This window comes from Lipophrys pholis (assembly GCF_963383615.2).
Source record: "Lipophrys pholis genome assembly, chromosome: 13".
In the NCBI taxonomy this organism is placed as follows: Eukaryota; Metazoa; Chordata; class Actinopteri; order Blenniiformes; family Blenniidae; genus Lipophrys; species Lipophrys pholis.
The window spans coordinates 15,333,810-15,351,842 of NC_137632.1; the positions used below are offsets into that span (position 1 = coordinate 15,333,810).

Below are 18,033 nucleotides of genomic sequence, written 5' to 3' on the forward strand. Positions count from 1 at the left end.
ATATATATATATATATATATATATAAATAAATGCCGTAACATGTACCTGATCCCCAAACAACCCTCAGCCTCTTCCTCCCAGAAACAGCACGACTGTAAAAATACTGCAGAAATGGAAAGTTTAAAAACACCTCTTTTCCCTTTGCACCTGCTGGAGAAAACATCCGGCAGGACTCTGCAAACGCCCACGGGTCCTGACTGAAGGTTTATCGCATCAAAAAGATGTACCAAAGAATCCCAGAGGAAATAAGAGATTATAATGCCCTATGACCGGGACCCACACCTGATCAACCTTCAAAAAGATCAGATACAGCTTGAGCGACTTTCAAAACACACCTTTTAAGCATAATTATTGTTCCCTTGGCCAGAACAGAGAGAGAGAGAAGCAAATAGCTGGTCAATTATAAAACCTACTGTGTTATTTTCAAAAGTTATCCAAAGTTTCCATCTTTGTCACATGATGCAATTCTTCCTCTCTGTGATTCAAAATAACATAATTCAAACCTTCTACATTATTTTCCTGGGTTTTTGTTTTGTTTTTAAATTGTACGACCACTAAATGAAAAAAAAAAAAACATCCATTGCTTCACCCATTGGAGCCAGTTGTGATGTGAGGATGATTCAGATTAAATGTTTCCAAACATTTAATTGATGAAACTCGCGTCACAAGGTCTCTAAGGGAATTGCATCCAAATGTTCAACAATGAATTCCACGTCAACCGACAGTAATGAACCTGGTGGCATTACAGTTACGGCTCAAAGCTGTATAGCTCTTTGTTAGAAGAGACTTTGAAATCAACTTTAAAACTGCCGGCAGGTCGACTTAAGCAGCTCTGTAATCGTTTACAAGAATTATTTCGACGAAAAGTCGCGAGGCTTGTTTGATCCATTAACAACATTTGAAGTGTGCTTCTTGAACACTAAACATAGAAGATAGGCGAAGAAGTCCTTCACACCTGTCCAGGTCCTCTGACGTGAGAACGGTATGTAGTGAGGAGGCTGTGCTCCAGTCCGTCCGCCGAGACGTCTCTCAGTCCAGCGAAAGTTAAACAGGAGGGATTTAGGGAAAGTGTTTTACATAAAAATGATAAGATAAATATAAAATCATTTCAAAAGAGGCATTAAAACCTGCAAGGACGATTATAAAATACCATAGAGGAAAAAGTATAAAAGAATCTTGGGTAGTTTTATAACTTTGGCACAAAAACAAAGTCACTCACTCACACACACACACACACACACACACACACACAGACACACACACACACACACACACACACACACACACACACACACACACACACACACACACACACACACACACACACACACACACACACACACACACACACACACACACACACACACACACACACACACACACACACACACACACACACACACACACACACACACACACACACACACACACACACACACACACACACACACACACACACACACACACACTGTTGGTTGATGTTGGTTTCCCTGGTTAGTGTTTGAGACTGGCCACGAAGGGCTGGAAGGATGCGGGTAGATGCTGATCACAGTGGAGTGTACTTCGGGTCTGAAGGTCTTCACATGAAGCCAGAACTGAAATAGAAGAGACCGATTCAGTTTCACTCAGTGTCTTCACCTGATGCTTCACCACTGGCCACTTTGTTCTGCTCCAACTAAAACGTCTCCGTGTTCAGAGAGCAACAGGAAAACCAGTCTGCACATTCACCCGACTGGAGTAATTCAGCCATCAGCCTTAAATCCGATTCATTATTTGGTGTTGGAGCAGATTTTTCTTCTTACCTTGAGGAGAATTCTTGTCATCCGGAACATTCAGAATTTATCATTGAACCGACCGAACTGCAGTAAACATCCTCGCTCTATATTCTGTGTGTACTTTCATTCTTTTTGAGGCTGTAATGTGAAGATAAGCGTCTTACTTCTTGCGGTCTTTGTCCTTCTTCCCATTGGCCGTGAGGCTCTGGGCCTGCAGGAGTTGAGCAGCAGCTCGTCTTTTGCCGAAGGAGCTCTGGTCTTCATCAAAGAGCCGCTTCTTCTCCTCCAGAGCGGCTTTCTCGTCCGCGTGGAGGCGCTTCAGCTGCTCGAAGCGGCCCTGCAGCTGCAACCGAGAACAACCACAACGATTTGCCGTCAACAGAAGAAGTTCACTTTCTCACTGAAACTCAACTGAATGTAAAGTTGATGGGTTATTGGTTCTTTGAGGATTTAACCAAATAAAAGAGGAAACGTGAAGGGAAGGCAGACGCTTAAAAGAAAAATATGCTCACATTTATTCTGAGTACATAAAACTTTCTTCCTCGAGGGAAAATATATCAGAGCCACTTCAACATTTAAAAACAGCACACGCCATTTCATTTCTTTAGAAAGGAAAAAAATTCATCAACTGAGAGAAATTAAAACAAAAAGCAATTATGTTCAACCCCAAGGGGATAAAGTGCAGAACTTCTTTCTTCTTTTTTTTTTTTGAAGTCGAGTGTGTGACAGTGTTGTGTTGTGTTGTTGAGTTTACCTCGCGCTCAGCCTCCTTCAGCTCGGCTTCCTTTTCCTTCACTCTCTGCACAAACATCTGCCTCATCTCATCCTCCCTCCTCTGCAGCTCCACCAGGAACTCCTGACGCTTGGCCTCGTAGGTTTGCTGCAAACTGTCCACACACACACGTCGGTTGTAGGTCGTAGCAGTGAGATGCGTCTTCATCTGCTGGTTGTGTTGCGGCTGCCTCACCTGACAGGTTTGCACTCTGGGTCTGTGTCTTTGAAGCCCATCTCCTCCAGTTTGCAGCGTCTGTACAGCTCGTAGTGGCGAGAGTGTGTCTGTTCTCTCAGGTCCTCCATGTTCACACAGATCAGCATCTCCCTCAGCTTCACAAAGTCGCAGTGATTCTCATTCTCCACTGACGCACATCAAGCGACAAAAGGACAAACCGTAGCCGAGGTTATTTTACCAGCTCAGATCCTTTTTTTATAGCCGCGATTAAATGTCCAACGATTGGACCTGGAGCTTAATGTAAATACAGTCTGAGCTTGTTGTGCATGTCACAGATGTCGCAAAGCATTATGGGATTTATTCACTAACTTAATCAAAAGATGTGGTACAAGCTGATCTCTCAGTGTGTTTTAATACAATGAAATTCAAAACAGTGACCTCGTCGATGCAGCTGATGGACAATAAGGTACAAACACACAGAGGTTGGTCCTACCTTGTACCACGCCCCATGGATACTGGCGAGCTTTCACCATTTTGTTCCCAACGCTGACTTCTTCTGTGCTGCCAACCACAGCGAACGGCAAATGACCCTGCAATGGAATTCATAAGTAAACAATGTAGAAATAATTAGATTAAAACCGATTTAGGTGTACCATAGACAACACATCTAGATATCTGTCTGCACAGAAACACACTTGTGGGAAAAATGTGTAAAAAGTATGCCTCAAAGGACTTGTAAAAAACAGTGTGGCCGCAGCCTATAAATCCTCCATCAGAAGAAAGTGCCGGTGTGTTTTCTTACATTCATCGTGGTGTTGACTTTGGCCACGGTCTCGTCATCCAGGGGGAACTGGTAGATCTGGACGCCGTTGCTGACCAGCTCGCTCATGATTTTGATCTTGAACTTGTGCAGTTCGCTCTTACTGATGGTGTCGGCTTTGGCGATCACTGGGATGATGTTCACCTATGGCACGATGGGAGTGAAGTGACAACTTGCTGATTATCCAGTGGACAATTTACCACTTTAATAGTTCCCCCCCCCCCCCCCCAAATTGTATAGATTATTTCATGTGTAGTTTTGAATGAAATAGTTTAAAGACACTACTAATCGGGCTCATTTCCTAAAACAGAACAGGTCTTGATGTAATAAGTGACTGAACTAACCTTAATAAACTGTTCAGGAGTCTCGGATGATCAGAACTTTTCAAACTGTGGTCAAGTAAAACAAACAGCCCAAGCATAACTTAACCAAAATAGAATTGTATTTGTTTGATTTGATTAACTAGGATCCTTACAAAAAAGGAGAGTTATATAAAGCATGTTGCATTGGTGTTATTTCTGGCCCTGCGGCTCAATCTGCTGCTTCAGTCATCCCACATTCCTGTCTGTCCGTCATCTTGTCGGACCAAACACAGGCTTGGAGTGAGCTGCTGCCACTGAGCAAGCTTCTGGACTCAGACCACACAGCCGAACACACACACACACACACACACACACACACACACACACACACACACACACAGAGAACACACACACACAGTCGAACACACACTGATCTCGGCAGACAAGACAAAACAAAGCCAGGAGATCTGCTCCAACAACTGTCTGAGTGAGTGACTGTCTGTCTGTCGCTGCTGCAACCCTCAACAATCATCTCTTTCTGTGTGTATCTGTACAACAACACAAAGGGACAACTCCAGTGTGTTTGCGTGAGGTGATTACAGCATTCCACCACTTTTTCTATTCCTTTCACATGTAGATCGGGGTTACTGACACTGCGGCGCAGTGGAACCGCACAGAACGCACAAAAAACACAAAGTCAGTACACACAGAGAGCATGGGAAAGTTTCTGACCACTTTAAGAGGAATAGAGGGGGGTTTCCTTGGCGGGCTGATAAAGCTCTGAACCCCCCTCAACAGTCAGACATTAAAACAACCACAGATTATTCGCTCATGCAGAAACTCCAACACCAACACTGGTTTTTAATCAGTGTTCATGGTGTGTTCACATCTAATTCCTTACAAACGTTCAATGAAAACCATGAAAAAGACACTTTCTCTGCTGGCAAATTCAAAATGTGGCATTATTTGTCCTATTTCTGATTCTTTTAAACAATGGCGGGATCAACAAATCCAAGTTCGCATTTCTAAAGAAGGGAATCGGCAGTAATTTCTAAATGCTCAGTCTCTTGAAAAAGTTGGCCGGTTGGCTGTAAGTTTACTGAAATAAAATGCAGTTCTCTTCCTGTAAAATACGACTTCACCCTAGTAAACACTTTTATTTGAGGTTTTGCAGACCAAATGTTTTTTTTTTTTTTTTATAAAGACATTAATTATTTATTCTAATAAAGAAACCTGACCTGTTTCCTCTCTAGGTTTATTGTCCTGGATGTTTTTAGCCTCACACTCTCACAGATCTCCTGCTTCACAGTTTCTCTCCAGCTATCGTCGCTGTCATTCTCCTGCTCCTCCTCCCACAGCACATCATTCTCGCTGACATCCAAAACACTTGAGATGCAGCCCTTTTACAGCTTTTGAACAGCGTATCCACCTTTAGCTGGCTTGTTATTGCCCGGTGTGATCACCCAGCCTCTGTACATCGCGCGCACCTGACATTTGATTGAGTAGTATCGTCACATTGTTTTGGGTAATTCAGAAATCCCAGAACTGTAAAGCAACACAGAGAAGATGTACAGTGAAACCAATATATAATTCCTACCTTGCTGTCAAGTTTCTTCATGGTGACCAGGTCGAGGGATTTGAGTGAATGACCAGAGGGGGAGATGAAGTAAAGGCAGGCGTGGACTCGAGAGTCGTGGTAGTTGTGAAGAGAGCGCTTGATTTTCAGCTCCTCTTGAAGGTAACTCTCAAACTGCCTGTCGATGTAGTCCACCACAGGCTGATAGCTGCAACACACACACGCTCAGTGATCTTAGTGACTGGCAAAGGCAGTGCTCAGTGTCGTTGATGTTTAACATTCATTCATCACTCACACTTTAAGGTTATCACTCTCACCTCTCTTGTTTGTTCATTTGGTCTCCGAAGCCCACGGTGTTGACCACAGTGAGCCGCAGCCTGACGTTGCTCTCCTGCAGGTCGTAGGTTTGAGCCCGGAGCTTTACCTGAGGTTCAAAGTGGGACGACTCGAAGTTCTCAAAGTTGGTATTGAATAGAGTGTCCATTAGTGTCGACTTGCCAATACCGGTCTCACCTGGAACACGAGAGGGTCGAGAAGCAATATTCAGTAACTGCGTCTCACTGACATTCAATATTGTTGTGTCAGTCTCATTGTGTTTAATACATTATGCATTCCATGAACTCTTTGAAATTGGAAATAGATCAGTGTAAATTTGAATCTTCACATTCACCTGACAGATATCACATTATTAAGCACTACCTGTGTGATTGCGACACATTCCTGACAAGCAATGTGGAAAGACGTTCAACGTAAAGCAGCTGTGCATTGAAGTGATCCACAGTGTTTGTGTGCATGTAGCTAAACTGTGTTACTTTGTAAGCACATGTGTGAGAGTGTGTGTGTGTGTGTGTGTGTGTGTGTGTGTGTGTGTGTGTGTGTGTGTGTGTGTGACAGGGTACCGATGCAGAGAATATTAAAGCAGAAGCCCTGGCAGATGGATTTGTTGACAAGCTGATCAGGGAGGCTGTCAAACCCCACATGGCCAGCGAGTGACAGAGGCCGGGCTCCTTTATCCTGTGGAACAAAATCCATCAGAAAACAGACAGACGGCTCAAAGTGAAGTTGCTGTGGCGTTTTCATTGCAAGACATGGTGGATAGAGGGGTACCATCATTGTACTTCCTGCAGCTAACACTGATATTAACACGTTTGACTGTTTACGTTTTTTGTGCATCGTATTGTATCTCTGCAACCTCATGACAGAACGGCTCTGCTGTCCATCAGTGAGCTACACGTATAATAAACATAACACAACAATCAGAAGCAAGAGAATCTCTACCATGTGTGTGGTACAAGTAGTAGCTAAAAATGTGAACCTGGCAATGCAGAAACAAAAATTTTGAGGAGAAAAACAATTAACCATCAATGACATATATGAAAGGGGTCTGAATAGGCAAAAACAAAAAATTATTTTTCAAATTCTTTCAATAATGTGAGTTTAATCTGGCAACCAGGATGACCTGGGATGAAGTGTAAAAACAACAAAGAAAACACTGACAGCTGTTCTGGAAGCTTCAGTACAATTACAAGTCATATATAGTTCATATGTAGTATTAATATAGTATAGTATAAATCATATATAATATATATAGTTTGTGAAAACATTCACGATAAAGGCTTTTGTCCAGATCTGTCTGAGGAGAAACGTTCTTAAGAGACTGTCATCTTTTTAAAAAAAAGCAGTGAGAAGAACATTTTCAGGATGTCCTACATCTATGGAGAAACTTTGGAGTAGTCTGTATTTACAGTCTATGGTACTATTCTTATAAAGACAAACTGGGATGGAATTACTGCTGTGTGATGCATCTGAATTAAAGTTTGACTCCATCTGCTTCCTTTGTGGTCTGCAATATCATTTCAAACATGGTGATGTAGGGAAGATGATTAATTAACCATATTTAAACCCAACATCAATTCGAATTATTACTTGTGTATCTAAAAGCATACAATGTGATTCTATAAGTTGTATTTAGAGCCATTTGGTTAGCTTTTATATGGTAAAAAAAGTAGCTCTAAATCCCAATCACTGGTAATAATCCATTACAATCTTGGTTGGTGGGATAGCTAAGTATTTTATGTGGTCTTAACCAGGATAATTTCTGAGGTGCTCGGACACCCTCGTGAAAGTAACCCTGGTCAGTTTCAGTTCATCAGACAGTAACAACTAACACACGACTCACATTAATGAAACTGCTTATAACGTTTCATTCATGCTGATTGAACTGTGTCAGATTTCTAGATTTCATTCAGCTATTACGCCAAAAAAAGTTTCGTACATGTCCCATAACTGGTGTGACATATTAATCCGAGTTTAATATAGATTGATGTCTATTAATTGAGCCAAAAGTGAAGCATTATCTCCACAGAGTAATGAAGCAGGGCTAATGTTGTGTTAGCCAGCTGGAGCTAGGGCCCTCCGCTGTGTGAAGAAGAGATTTAACAGTGAGCCGTTCACAAAGTAACAAATACATAGAAGCTGAAAGAGATGTACTTTTATGGATCTATATCAATGAGATTAGTAAAATCTCTCTCGCATTAGTGCGGTTGAAAGATTTCCTAAAAACTTCAGACAGAAAGTTCTCGGACAAGCTAACTTAATGATAGCCGCGGACACTCCCTATTCAACTGTCCACAACTCCGTCACACGGCGAAAAGAGAGCAGAAAAACCCTTACCGGCTGCCGAGCAACATCAGTGGAAGCCATGCCTTCGGACAGAAGTTATTATCCTCAATAAATACAGAAGGAAATCTATAAAACTAACAAAGAGCGACTTTTTCAGGGAGCTGCTCGGGACCGCCTCACTGGAACGTCGACACAACCGGACAGACCGGACCACTCGAAGTAACGCAGGAATGAGGTCAACGCGGCGGTTAGTGCAATTATTTTAAATTCACACTTCTGCTTTATAAAGCAAGAGTCAGTAAAATTGGGACATAAACTTTGCAATAGTTGGATTACTTTATAAAAATCTAGAAAATGTCTGCAACACAATAGTGTTTTTGTGAAATATAAATAACCCTCACCCCTAATTTGATAATGGCACAGCCCAACTTCATTCTCAGTCGCTCCCTTCAGAGTTGTCTGCTACTATTTCTTAAAGGATGACCAAAGTTTTAAAGTTGTAAGAGACGATCAACGTCTTTTTGAGAGACAGCTAAGTATTTGAAGACCAGAGGTTGTGATCACCTGTTTATTTTGTTTATTTCAGTATTACCTCTAAAGACGTATGAGATGCTTGGCAGAGGCGCCCATTGAATATTTTCTTTAGCATCAAAATAATGTTGTAAAATGTTTTTAGATTGAGTTGTTTATTAAACAATAACAGTCTGGAAATCTGAAATCTTGTTAAGGCACTCATGTAAATTGAATTGGTTTATTAGATTTTCAAATCCTTGCATTCTGTTTTTATTTACATTTAACACACCAGCCTTTGTGAAATGGGTGTTGGAGTCTTTGGATGGACCAAAATAAAGAATAAAATGCTATAGTTTTCACAAGAAGGTGAGTTAAGAACTTAAGAAAATGTTTTGTGCTGTTCATTGTTTCTCAAATGTCAATTATGCATGCATTTAAATTGTCTGACACATTTCTTTTTATTGGGTTGTTTTATAGAGGAAGCAGATTATCGAATTCCAGATCATTTTAATTCAGTAATCCAGTAGGCATGGATGCTGCTGCTGTAGCCCACATGACTCCCACCAATGCAGCCGAGGATGGCATTTGGGGAAGGTGTTGGCTTCCTTGCATGAGGAGCTTTACAATGCCTTTTACCGGGTTGTTCAAGGAACAAGGGAACTCTTGAAGTTTTCCCCTTCCTCCAGCCAGGTATGATAGGGTGACACATATTGAAAAAAACACCATTGGTCAATTCAAGTCATTCTTTTGCAAGAATACATGCAAGCAGCCTACCAAAGTGCAATCAGTAAAAACATTAAGAGTAAATCCATTCACGTCTGTGAGGAAAAGCTGAAACCAAAACTTGATGTCGTCCACTCAGGGTGTGCATTGAATATTGCTTTGGCCCTGAGAGCATCTTCCTCACCTGTGTCATCAGTGATCTTTCTCTGGATTGAACTTGGTGTCATCTCCAGCTTCTGTCATTTCCTCTTGGGTGTTGTCACTGTCAATCTGGCTTTTGTCTTCCGAAGTCCAGAGCTGCACCTGCAGTATGTCACTAGGCCTGTGTACACCGAACTATAAGCAAGGCCTCAGAAAACCTTTATATTCCAGAACTGTAGGAAGGTTGTATGATTGAAATTATGTTTCAGTTATTCAACCGATAATGTTCCTATGTGTACGTGTGTAATGTGTGTCTGTTTAAACATGTCTTCATGGTGAGGTGTGAAAAAAGAGAAGATATGTGTCTGAGCTCTGTTGGACACACGAATTCCATTTATTTCCAGAAGTCATTTTTGACTCTGAACACCAAAGCAACACAAGCTTGATAAAAAAAACACATTATTTCAGTTTCATTGCATGTGTTCAAGTGTCATGTGTGACCAAAATTATGGAGGAAAGAAAAACTAAATTTACCATTGATAAAATAATCTTGACCTCACAAAAGTATTCGAGGAAATGCAACAGAGGATGCAGTCAGAGATGACAGTCTGTAAGCTCAGTTTCATCAGGCACAACCTTTCATGCAGCCGTGGAGTGTGTGTCAGCTCTCAAAGATGAAACAGAATTAGGATCCTCAGTAAAAGTTATATCACTTTCCAGAGTTGTGGAGAGGATGTCAAACATCGAAGATCCGACAACAAGCAGATCCTCAGAATACAGAAATGGTTTACTTTACCACACAGTGGTGAGTATTGCTGACACAGAGGATACAGAGGATCTGGAAACACTGAGCATGTCTTTTGAATATTTCAAACATAGAGCAGCATGATGACAACATCATGAATGTGAAACAGATCAACTATTCCAAACCATTCCTCTCTTAATCATTCCTTTGACTTTTCCTCACTCCATAGGAATAAAAAAAACATCAATGGAGGTTTTCTCTCTGCGAAAAAAGAAATGCATTCAAACAAAGTGACTAAGAAAGGTATATATAAGAAAATTAAGTAAACTAAAAGTTTTATCAAGATAAAATGAATGAAATAAGTGAAATTGGATAACCAAATACAGTTAAATGTTTTAGATTTTGATTTAACACAAGTGTGCGTCAACAGTTCTCAGAAGGTGACTCAAAATGTTTCTGTTCGTTTGGTTTAATGGTGAAGATTGACTTTCATTATTGTTTGTTGTTGTCGTTTTTACTACCATTTATTGATATATAACATTGGGAATGTAAAGTGCATCACAAATAAAATGTATTAACTTTATTACTATAATGAGGCAGTGTTGTCCCTCAGAAACATCATATACACTGGACATAAATCATTACCGAAGAATAAATAAAGGCATTTTGATTTGCAACGTGTAGATCAGCATCAGGCGAATTAAATTCGAATCGTGGACATGGATTAAATAGTTTTCTCTACTGGTCCTCAGAAGTCTGACTTTCACACGAGTCCCTGAACGCAGCATGGTCCTCCCGTCTGGCCGCTTTATGGAGGACGTGCACGGCGCGCCCCCTATCGACCACAGCCCAACACGGCTCCTGCCCATGGAGGAGAGGATGAGCAAGAGGCCGGAGATGAAGAAGAAGATGATGCTGTCATCCGTTGTCACCGACCTAAGTGACTGAGCAAGAAACATGTGTTTGCCCTGAAGCGTCACCGTGCTCTGCGCGAGAGCCCCGCGAGCAGGACGATGGCGTCCCGGTGCACGGAGCAGGCCGTGCAGGAGTTCCTGCTGGAGAGAGGAGGGAGGGTCCAACAGATGGAGCTCATCGATCATTTCCTATCGCATCGCGGGGAAAACGAGCAGAGCAGCGACGAGGCGGATCGCGAGGTGCTGAGACGCGTGGTTGACAGCGTGGGCTTCGTGCAGGTGGAAAACGGGGTGAAATTCGTGTGTTTGAACAGTGACGGCAGCGCGAGCTCGACGATGCGCGCGGACGCGGATCGCCACGAGCAGCACGCGGAATGCAACGGTAACATCCACGAGACCCTGGACAGCGACTATGTCAACGGTAATCCTGATAACAGGGACCAAAGAGGTACAGCCCAGCTGTTTGATCGCTGCATTTCGTGCACGTGTTTTATTTGCGTTTCGTTTTTTCACGTGTGATCACATTTAGTTTGTATTTATATGCCTGTCTCTTTATTTTTGTGGCTACTTTGTCCCTACCCTCCCTACGAGTACCAGCAAACCGAGAAGTAAAGGGTTAACCATTGTTTTGATTGGTAATTTCCAGGCTACTGATGTTGTTGTGTTTTTCTTTCTTATTGTGTACAGCTTGTTACCGAGAATATATAGTCCGCATTGTATAAAAAAATGAATGCTTTCGTGTTGAAATCACAAAACCAATTCGAATCATATCAAAAATAGTGGAACGATAGCCACACTTACAGGATATGACGAACTTAGATTGATCAATAATTGCAATGATTTCCACACATTGCATGGAGCTCTGTTTACCTGGATTTTTAGAAAGATTATGTTTTGTTACATTTTGTTATGAAATTGTGTTTTTAAACAACACAAAATATCTAATTGTTCATATGCATGAATATGTTTGAATTTGATCTTTGGTTAAGAATTAATATGGAACTTATTTTAATCACTATGACTTTTACCTTAGTCACAAGACACCAGAAGACCTTGTTGTTTCTACAAGTTTATCTAAACCAGAAAAGGATGTTCACCTGATAAATAAGATACTGGTGTGCATTTAAACTACCTAACTGATCAAAATTGATTTTTTGGTTTCTACAGGATCAACATCTCCAATGTCTTCCAGCCTGGACAATGACAAGCAGTCGAATGGCAACGAGCCACCTGCAGCCCCACCCCAAAATAAACCCCACGCTGCAATACTTAGCCCCAGTACAGGAGGGGAGGTGAAGCTTCGGGACAGGAGGAGGCGAGAGTCGGCTCCAGTTATTGGAGTACCAGATCTGGACCAGGCCCCCGCCGGAGGGTCACACAACCAACAAGTGAGAGGGGCACGCAGGATATCCAAAGGGTCCCAGCGGGCCATGCTGACCAGCTGCTTATCTGAGGACAGCGCGTTGGAAGGACTGGACGCTATTGGAGATATCAACACACCCAAAGGAAGCCGCAGGAACTTCATAGAGCTGATGATGAGTAGTTCCCCTCAGGTAGGGATGAAGGTCTCTATGGCTTTATTGATATTAATTTATATATTTATGTAGTAGTTTTAGACAACTTTCTGCAGTGCATGAGAGTTTTGATGAACATATGTTGAGCACATTTCGTTTTAAATACCAGTCCATGGGATAAAACACTAAATACTGCCATCTTGTATTTTCTCCTTTCGCAGGTTCGAAGGTCTCTGATCAACCGAGGCTCACGCCTCCGGGATTCAGTGAGGAGTGACGGCGACTCGACTTCTCTCCTCTCCTCAGCCACTGATGAGGACTGTGCCTCGGTAACACTGGACCCACTGGAGCACGAGTGGATGCTGTGCACGTCAGACGGCCTGTGGGAGAGTCTGCAGCCCTTGCTGGCTGTCGAGCCCAGCCTCGTGGCCAAGAGAGACTTTGTGACCGGCTTCACCTGCCTCCACTGGGCTGCTAAGCAGGGCAAAGCCGAGTTGATCGCCCAGCTGCTGGCCTTTGCCAAGGAGAACTCTATACCTGTGAATGTGAACGTGAGATCAAGTGCTGGATACACGCCGCTACACCTGGCCGCCATGCACGGACACACGCAGGTGGGTTGCAGCGACCGAGGTGAGAGTGGGGTGTCACTGTTGCGCCTGCTCAGTGGAGCGGCGCCTAATTACTTACTCTCGGCTCCAACTGGAGTCAATGATCCCATAGTCCATTGCTGACATGTAATGCCACACTGATGTCATGGTGAACGCTGCTGTTTGGTAACAAGGGGATCCTTGGTTTGAGTCGGGGCTTCAGGGCCCCGCTGTGTAAACGTCCAGCTGCTGTCCTTTAAAGCCTCCATACTGATGAAAGTAGTGAAAATACAAGCTTTAATAATCTGCACACATTTCTGACTTGATTCTTGATATGAAGATGAAGAGCCTGTTATGATAAAAGATACCAACATCCTGATCTGAGAGCACATCGGCCTTATGAATGTTCACCTTGTGGTTTAATATTCACATGAAACTCACAGTTTTATAGTGATTTTTGTCAAATGAGTGAAGGGATGTGTGCGCCCGATGCGCTGTGATTGGCAGGTGGTTCGTGTGTTGCTGTCAGACTGGGAGGCAGACTCGGAGGCTCGGGACTACAGCGGGAGGCGAGCCATCCAGTACCTGTCGCCCCCACTGGCTGCCGACCTGCAGGAGCAGGGAGTGGTCACCTCGCCCGGAGCGGAGTGCCACGGTGGAAACGCCAACGGCGGCAGCGGTGGCGGCGGAGGAGGACGCGGATGGAGGTTCACGAAGGTCCTGCAGAGCAATCTGAACCCGCTGCGACTGCTGAACCCGCCGGCGGAGGCAGCGGAGGAATCCGGGAAGGCGAAGGGCGGCATGCAGAGAAAGTCTTCCCTGAGCCGGCTGAACGCCCGGCTGCACCGCGGACGCCACCGAGCCCAGATCATCCACAGCGCTTCCTTCAGGGACACGGGGGAGGTGGGCCGAGAGGAGGTAACGAGCAGTCCTCTCAGAACGAGGCCGCTGTCCAACCTGTTTGGATGAAGTTCCCTCGCCCCACAGCAGCTGACGTAGATCAGTTTGTTCTGGTTTGTAGTTTGCTCACCTTTATATTCTGACTGGTCGGTTATCCTAATGATAAACATGAACGGCACACATCCTAAAATACGACGTGAAGCTGGATTTTGAAGTGTGATCATTAGTCGAGGATTTTAACCACAAATTTTTAAGTTTTTATAAAACGGATTTATTTTATGCAGTTATGAAACGACGGTATGAGAGGAGGACTTGTGTTCCTGTAGCGTTTTCTTTTTGCCAGAGCAATTCACTGACTTGTTGATGTTTCTAATGACTAAATTGGAGCAGGTAGCAAAGTTCCAGCAAAGCGACGGGCAGCGTCGCTGCTGATTTTAACTGTAGTTTTGTCTGAGTGCTGTGAGGTTTGTACACAAGCACTAACTGTAAGTTTGATTTCCAGAGTAATATATTTCTTAAAACCAACGTCTCTATTTTGACCTCTTGTAATTAGTCGGTGCTGATTTTTTCTTTTTTTTTTTTATTAAGTTTTACTAACGTGGACTTTTTTTTTTTTTTTAACATTTACTAAAGGGATTTTAATATTCCAACTATTGTGACTCTAGATTTGTTGTATCGATCTCTTGTGTTTTGCACTTGTCACTTTGAGGACGGGAGAAAACTTTGCTCTCCCACTGGGCTCACCGCTCAAGACTTTGGCTATTAAATCAAAAGGGAGATCAGATCGTTACACCTTCGGTTACATCATGCACGGTTTATAAAGGACAAATGAGATTGTGTATTTTTTCAATGGACATTTCGTTTTTTTTGTTCAGACACTTTTGGGGGGGTGTTTTGATTGTTTGTTTGTTTTTTTTGTTTGTTTTACAGAAAAATTCTTCTCGGTTAAACGAGAAGTTATGAAGCACAGGAATCACATAGCTGATATAAGATTTTTACTCACTAATGGACCTCAGATTTACTGAAACTACTTCACCTTGTTGCTATATTGATTTGTCAGCACAGTTCTCACTGCCCTGAGTAGTACCGGCCTCTTCATTTGACTGATTTCAGCCAGCCACACGTTGGTGGAAGGGTGAGTGCCCCTCGCCTCAGAGCAAGGAGGTTCGGAGTTTCCGCGTGGAGTTTAGGAGCGTGCATGTTTTCCTTCCGCATGAATCGGTTTGTTCTAAAAGCGGGCGTTTGAGGTGTGTGTGTGTGTGTGTGTGTGTGTGTGTGTGTGTGTGTGTGTGTGTGTGTGTGTGTGTGTGTGTGTGTGTGTGTGTGTGTGTGTGTGTGTGTGTGTGTGTGTGTGTGTGTGTGTGTGTGTGTGTGTGTGTGTGTGTGTGTGTGTGTGTGTGTGTGTGTGTGTGTGTGTGTGTGTGTGTGTGTGTGTGTGTGTGTGTAATGAGTTGTGATGAACTGGTGAACGGTCCGGGCTGTGCTTTGCCTCGACAGCTGGGATTAGCTCCAATGCCCTGCGACCATGAGGTTGGATAAAGAAGTGTGAGGAGGAGAATGGATGTTTCGTCCGGTCAATCATGAAGAAGTCCTACTCGGAAATGCCACAGAGTGGGACTGGAAACATTTAAAATTCAAATTCCCAACCATCTGGGTGCGCGCTGATCCGTTTTACAGTTAATATGCAATGAAACAAGCAGCTCCATCTCACACACGATATAGAATCTATGCTGGTTCCACGTGTCGGTCTACTTTTCCATCAATGTGCTCATTCAGTATGGACCATCTGTGAATGTTAAAGACTTAAACCTGCTGTATGTTTAGCTGATGAGCACAGTGACCTTCTAATAATTACCCAAATATGTGAACTCTACTGACCCAATGACACATCCTCGATTTCATGAATGTTCCCTTCAGTATTTTGTAGAGTGTGTACTTAAAATCGTAGGGCTTGGTGTAATTTTATACCCTTGATACTTTTGACGTTGATATGAGACATATAACAGTATAAATCACTATCTGAGCCGCATGAGCTGGGGACATGTAAATGTTGTGCACTGTTTACATTTTAGTGTCTGTAAATAGAATTGTCTTTCATGTTCGTGTACTGTGAAATGATCATGTGGTGCATAAATACGGTTAACGAGCCCCTTTCATCTCTGTATTCATAGATCATCCTTAAATGTGAACTAAAACAGTAACGGTTTGCTTAGAGGCGAAGTTCGAGTCGCTGTCTCAACAGTGCAATGACTGCATGAGGGAAACTGTACCAGCTGTCAGACTGTAAGTCAGAAATATTAAAAGAGCTCATTAAAAAATCAAAACAGCCATGAGCGATTGTGTCAGGTTGAACTAAAGCTCCACATCGGGCAAGCTGTCGTCCGCTCTTCCTGCTGACACCAAGTGATTGTCCTTGTCTGGTGGTGCTGAATGATTGATGATCTGATGACCTCCTGTACCAGCTTTGGTGAGTGTTTATAGTGTATCCACAACTTCCTGTCCACAGGCTGCCAACATGCACTGCATCCAATACATTCACAGCTTCTTCTGTGTGTGTGTGTGTATTTAGATTGATTATGACTCACCCAGAAATCCACACTGCTGTTGGTTTGTCGAGGTTATGGTGAAAACTGTAATTCAAGGCAATTTCACAGCCGCTTAAGTTCGATATATCAGAATATATTTCAAGAACGTTCTGCATAAGAAGATGTGACAGAAGACAAATTGTTCAGGTTGAAGTCCCTGTTATGAGGTGCTCCGTTGCATCTGTTATCCACAGCCTGTTACCCAGGAAAAGAGAAGGGATTTAGTGGTCATGAGTGTGGGAGGGCTACGGTACATTTTCAGTCAATGTACCGAGTGTCTGGGACTGAACAGATAGCTGCAGCCCTCGCAATCCTCTTGTGGCACTGATGTGCTGGCACCCTGTCGAGGCCTGTTCCCCACTGTGTGTTTACCAGATTAAATCAGCCATTGAAAGTCAGGATTACATGTAAACAGTCATTATGGCGCAGCTATATCGAATGTTGCCTCTTTAGTCAGAATCTGCCAGTTTGACACTACTTAGATCTTTGCTATTGTCCCCATCTACAAGTGAAAAAAGATTTCTGGAGGTCCAAAGTGAGGATTTTTGCAGGACACAGAGCTGCCTTTGACCGTCGATCTATTAGATGACTGCTGAGCAGCACAGAGTGGCAGAGCCCGCATGACTGTAGCCACTGACCTACTTACACAGTGAAGGGAGTAATGCCTATTATGTAAATTCCTCTGCCATCTTTTCTGGGAAACTGTGCCAACTTTTTCTGCCCAGGGCCTCCACTGTTGGACTAATCCATGTCCGGTCTGTCCACACCCCTCATCTTCCCCCTAAACAGTTACGGTAATGATAGCAGTCATATGAATCCGTCAAGTTTCCCACAGTGCCAAACACACATCAGGCAAGTGACGACTATCTAGTTTCACAACAGCTTTCGTTCATTTGGTGAAAAAGAGACCTGATTTTAAAAAAGAAAATAGGTTAATAATTTGAGGCTGTTCTATGGATTGAATAACAGATAAACTTTAACAGATTTTGCCAATATCAGAATTTGACTCATTTAACTCCAATTTCTTCGCTCCAAATCCTGGCATCTCCCATTTTGGTGCAATGTTTTATTCTGAATCTATTTGAATTTGCATTACTTAATCACATCTGAAGCCTGAATGTGCTCCCAAGCACTTGGTGTATTTTGAACATGTAATGGCATTTTGCACTTTTCACCCATGTATGAAGGTTATTGTTCTTTTGTGTTATTTGTCTCAATGACAGAATAGTTTTAGTTCATTTATACGAGATAGTTTGTTAACGTATATCTTGTAATTGGTTTTTGTTATAGTTGTGTTCCTCTTAAAAATAGCTTGTATTTCTGCAATGTACCACGACTCATATTCTTGCTTGTGTTTTTCTTTTTG

General features: G+C 42.9%; 2 protein-coding genes across 2 annotated transcripts; one reads left to right on the forward strand and one right to left on the reverse strand.

Annotated features, from left to right (window-relative positions):
- Positions 1–541: 541 nt before the first annotated feature.
- septin10 (septin 10) lies at positions 542–8,257 on the reverse strand. Its single transcript, XM_080478247.1, has 10 exons — positions 8,097–8,257; positions 6,323–6,437; positions 5,741–5,936; positions 5,445–5,631; positions 3,528–3,689; positions 3,219–3,315; positions 2,744–2,912; positions 2,531–2,663; positions 1,941–2,119; positions 542–1,596 (listed from the first exon to the last, which is right to left on the reverse strand). Exons 1-10 carry the CDS (start codon positions 8,124–8,126, stop codon positions 1,581–1,583), a joined length of 1,284 nt encoding a protein of 427 aa, XP_080334373.1. The 5' UTR covers positions 8,127–8,257; the 3' UTR covers positions 542–1,580.
- Positions 8,258–11,180: 2,923 nt separating this feature from the next.
- On the forward strand, positions 11,181–16,414 carry sowahca (sosondowah ankyrin repeat domain family Ca; the record flags this gene model as incomplete). The annotated part of the gene is made up of 4 exons (XM_080478049.1): positions 11,181–11,529; positions 12,249–12,634; positions 12,817–13,206; positions 13,690–16,414. The coding sequence occupies 4 exons, from the start codon at positions 11,181–11,183 to the stop codon at positions 14,149–14,151; spliced, it is 1,587 nt and encodes a 528-aa protein (XP_080334175.1). The 3' UTR covers positions 14,152–16,414.
- Between the last annotated feature and the right edge of the window lie 1,619 nt (positions 16,415–18,033).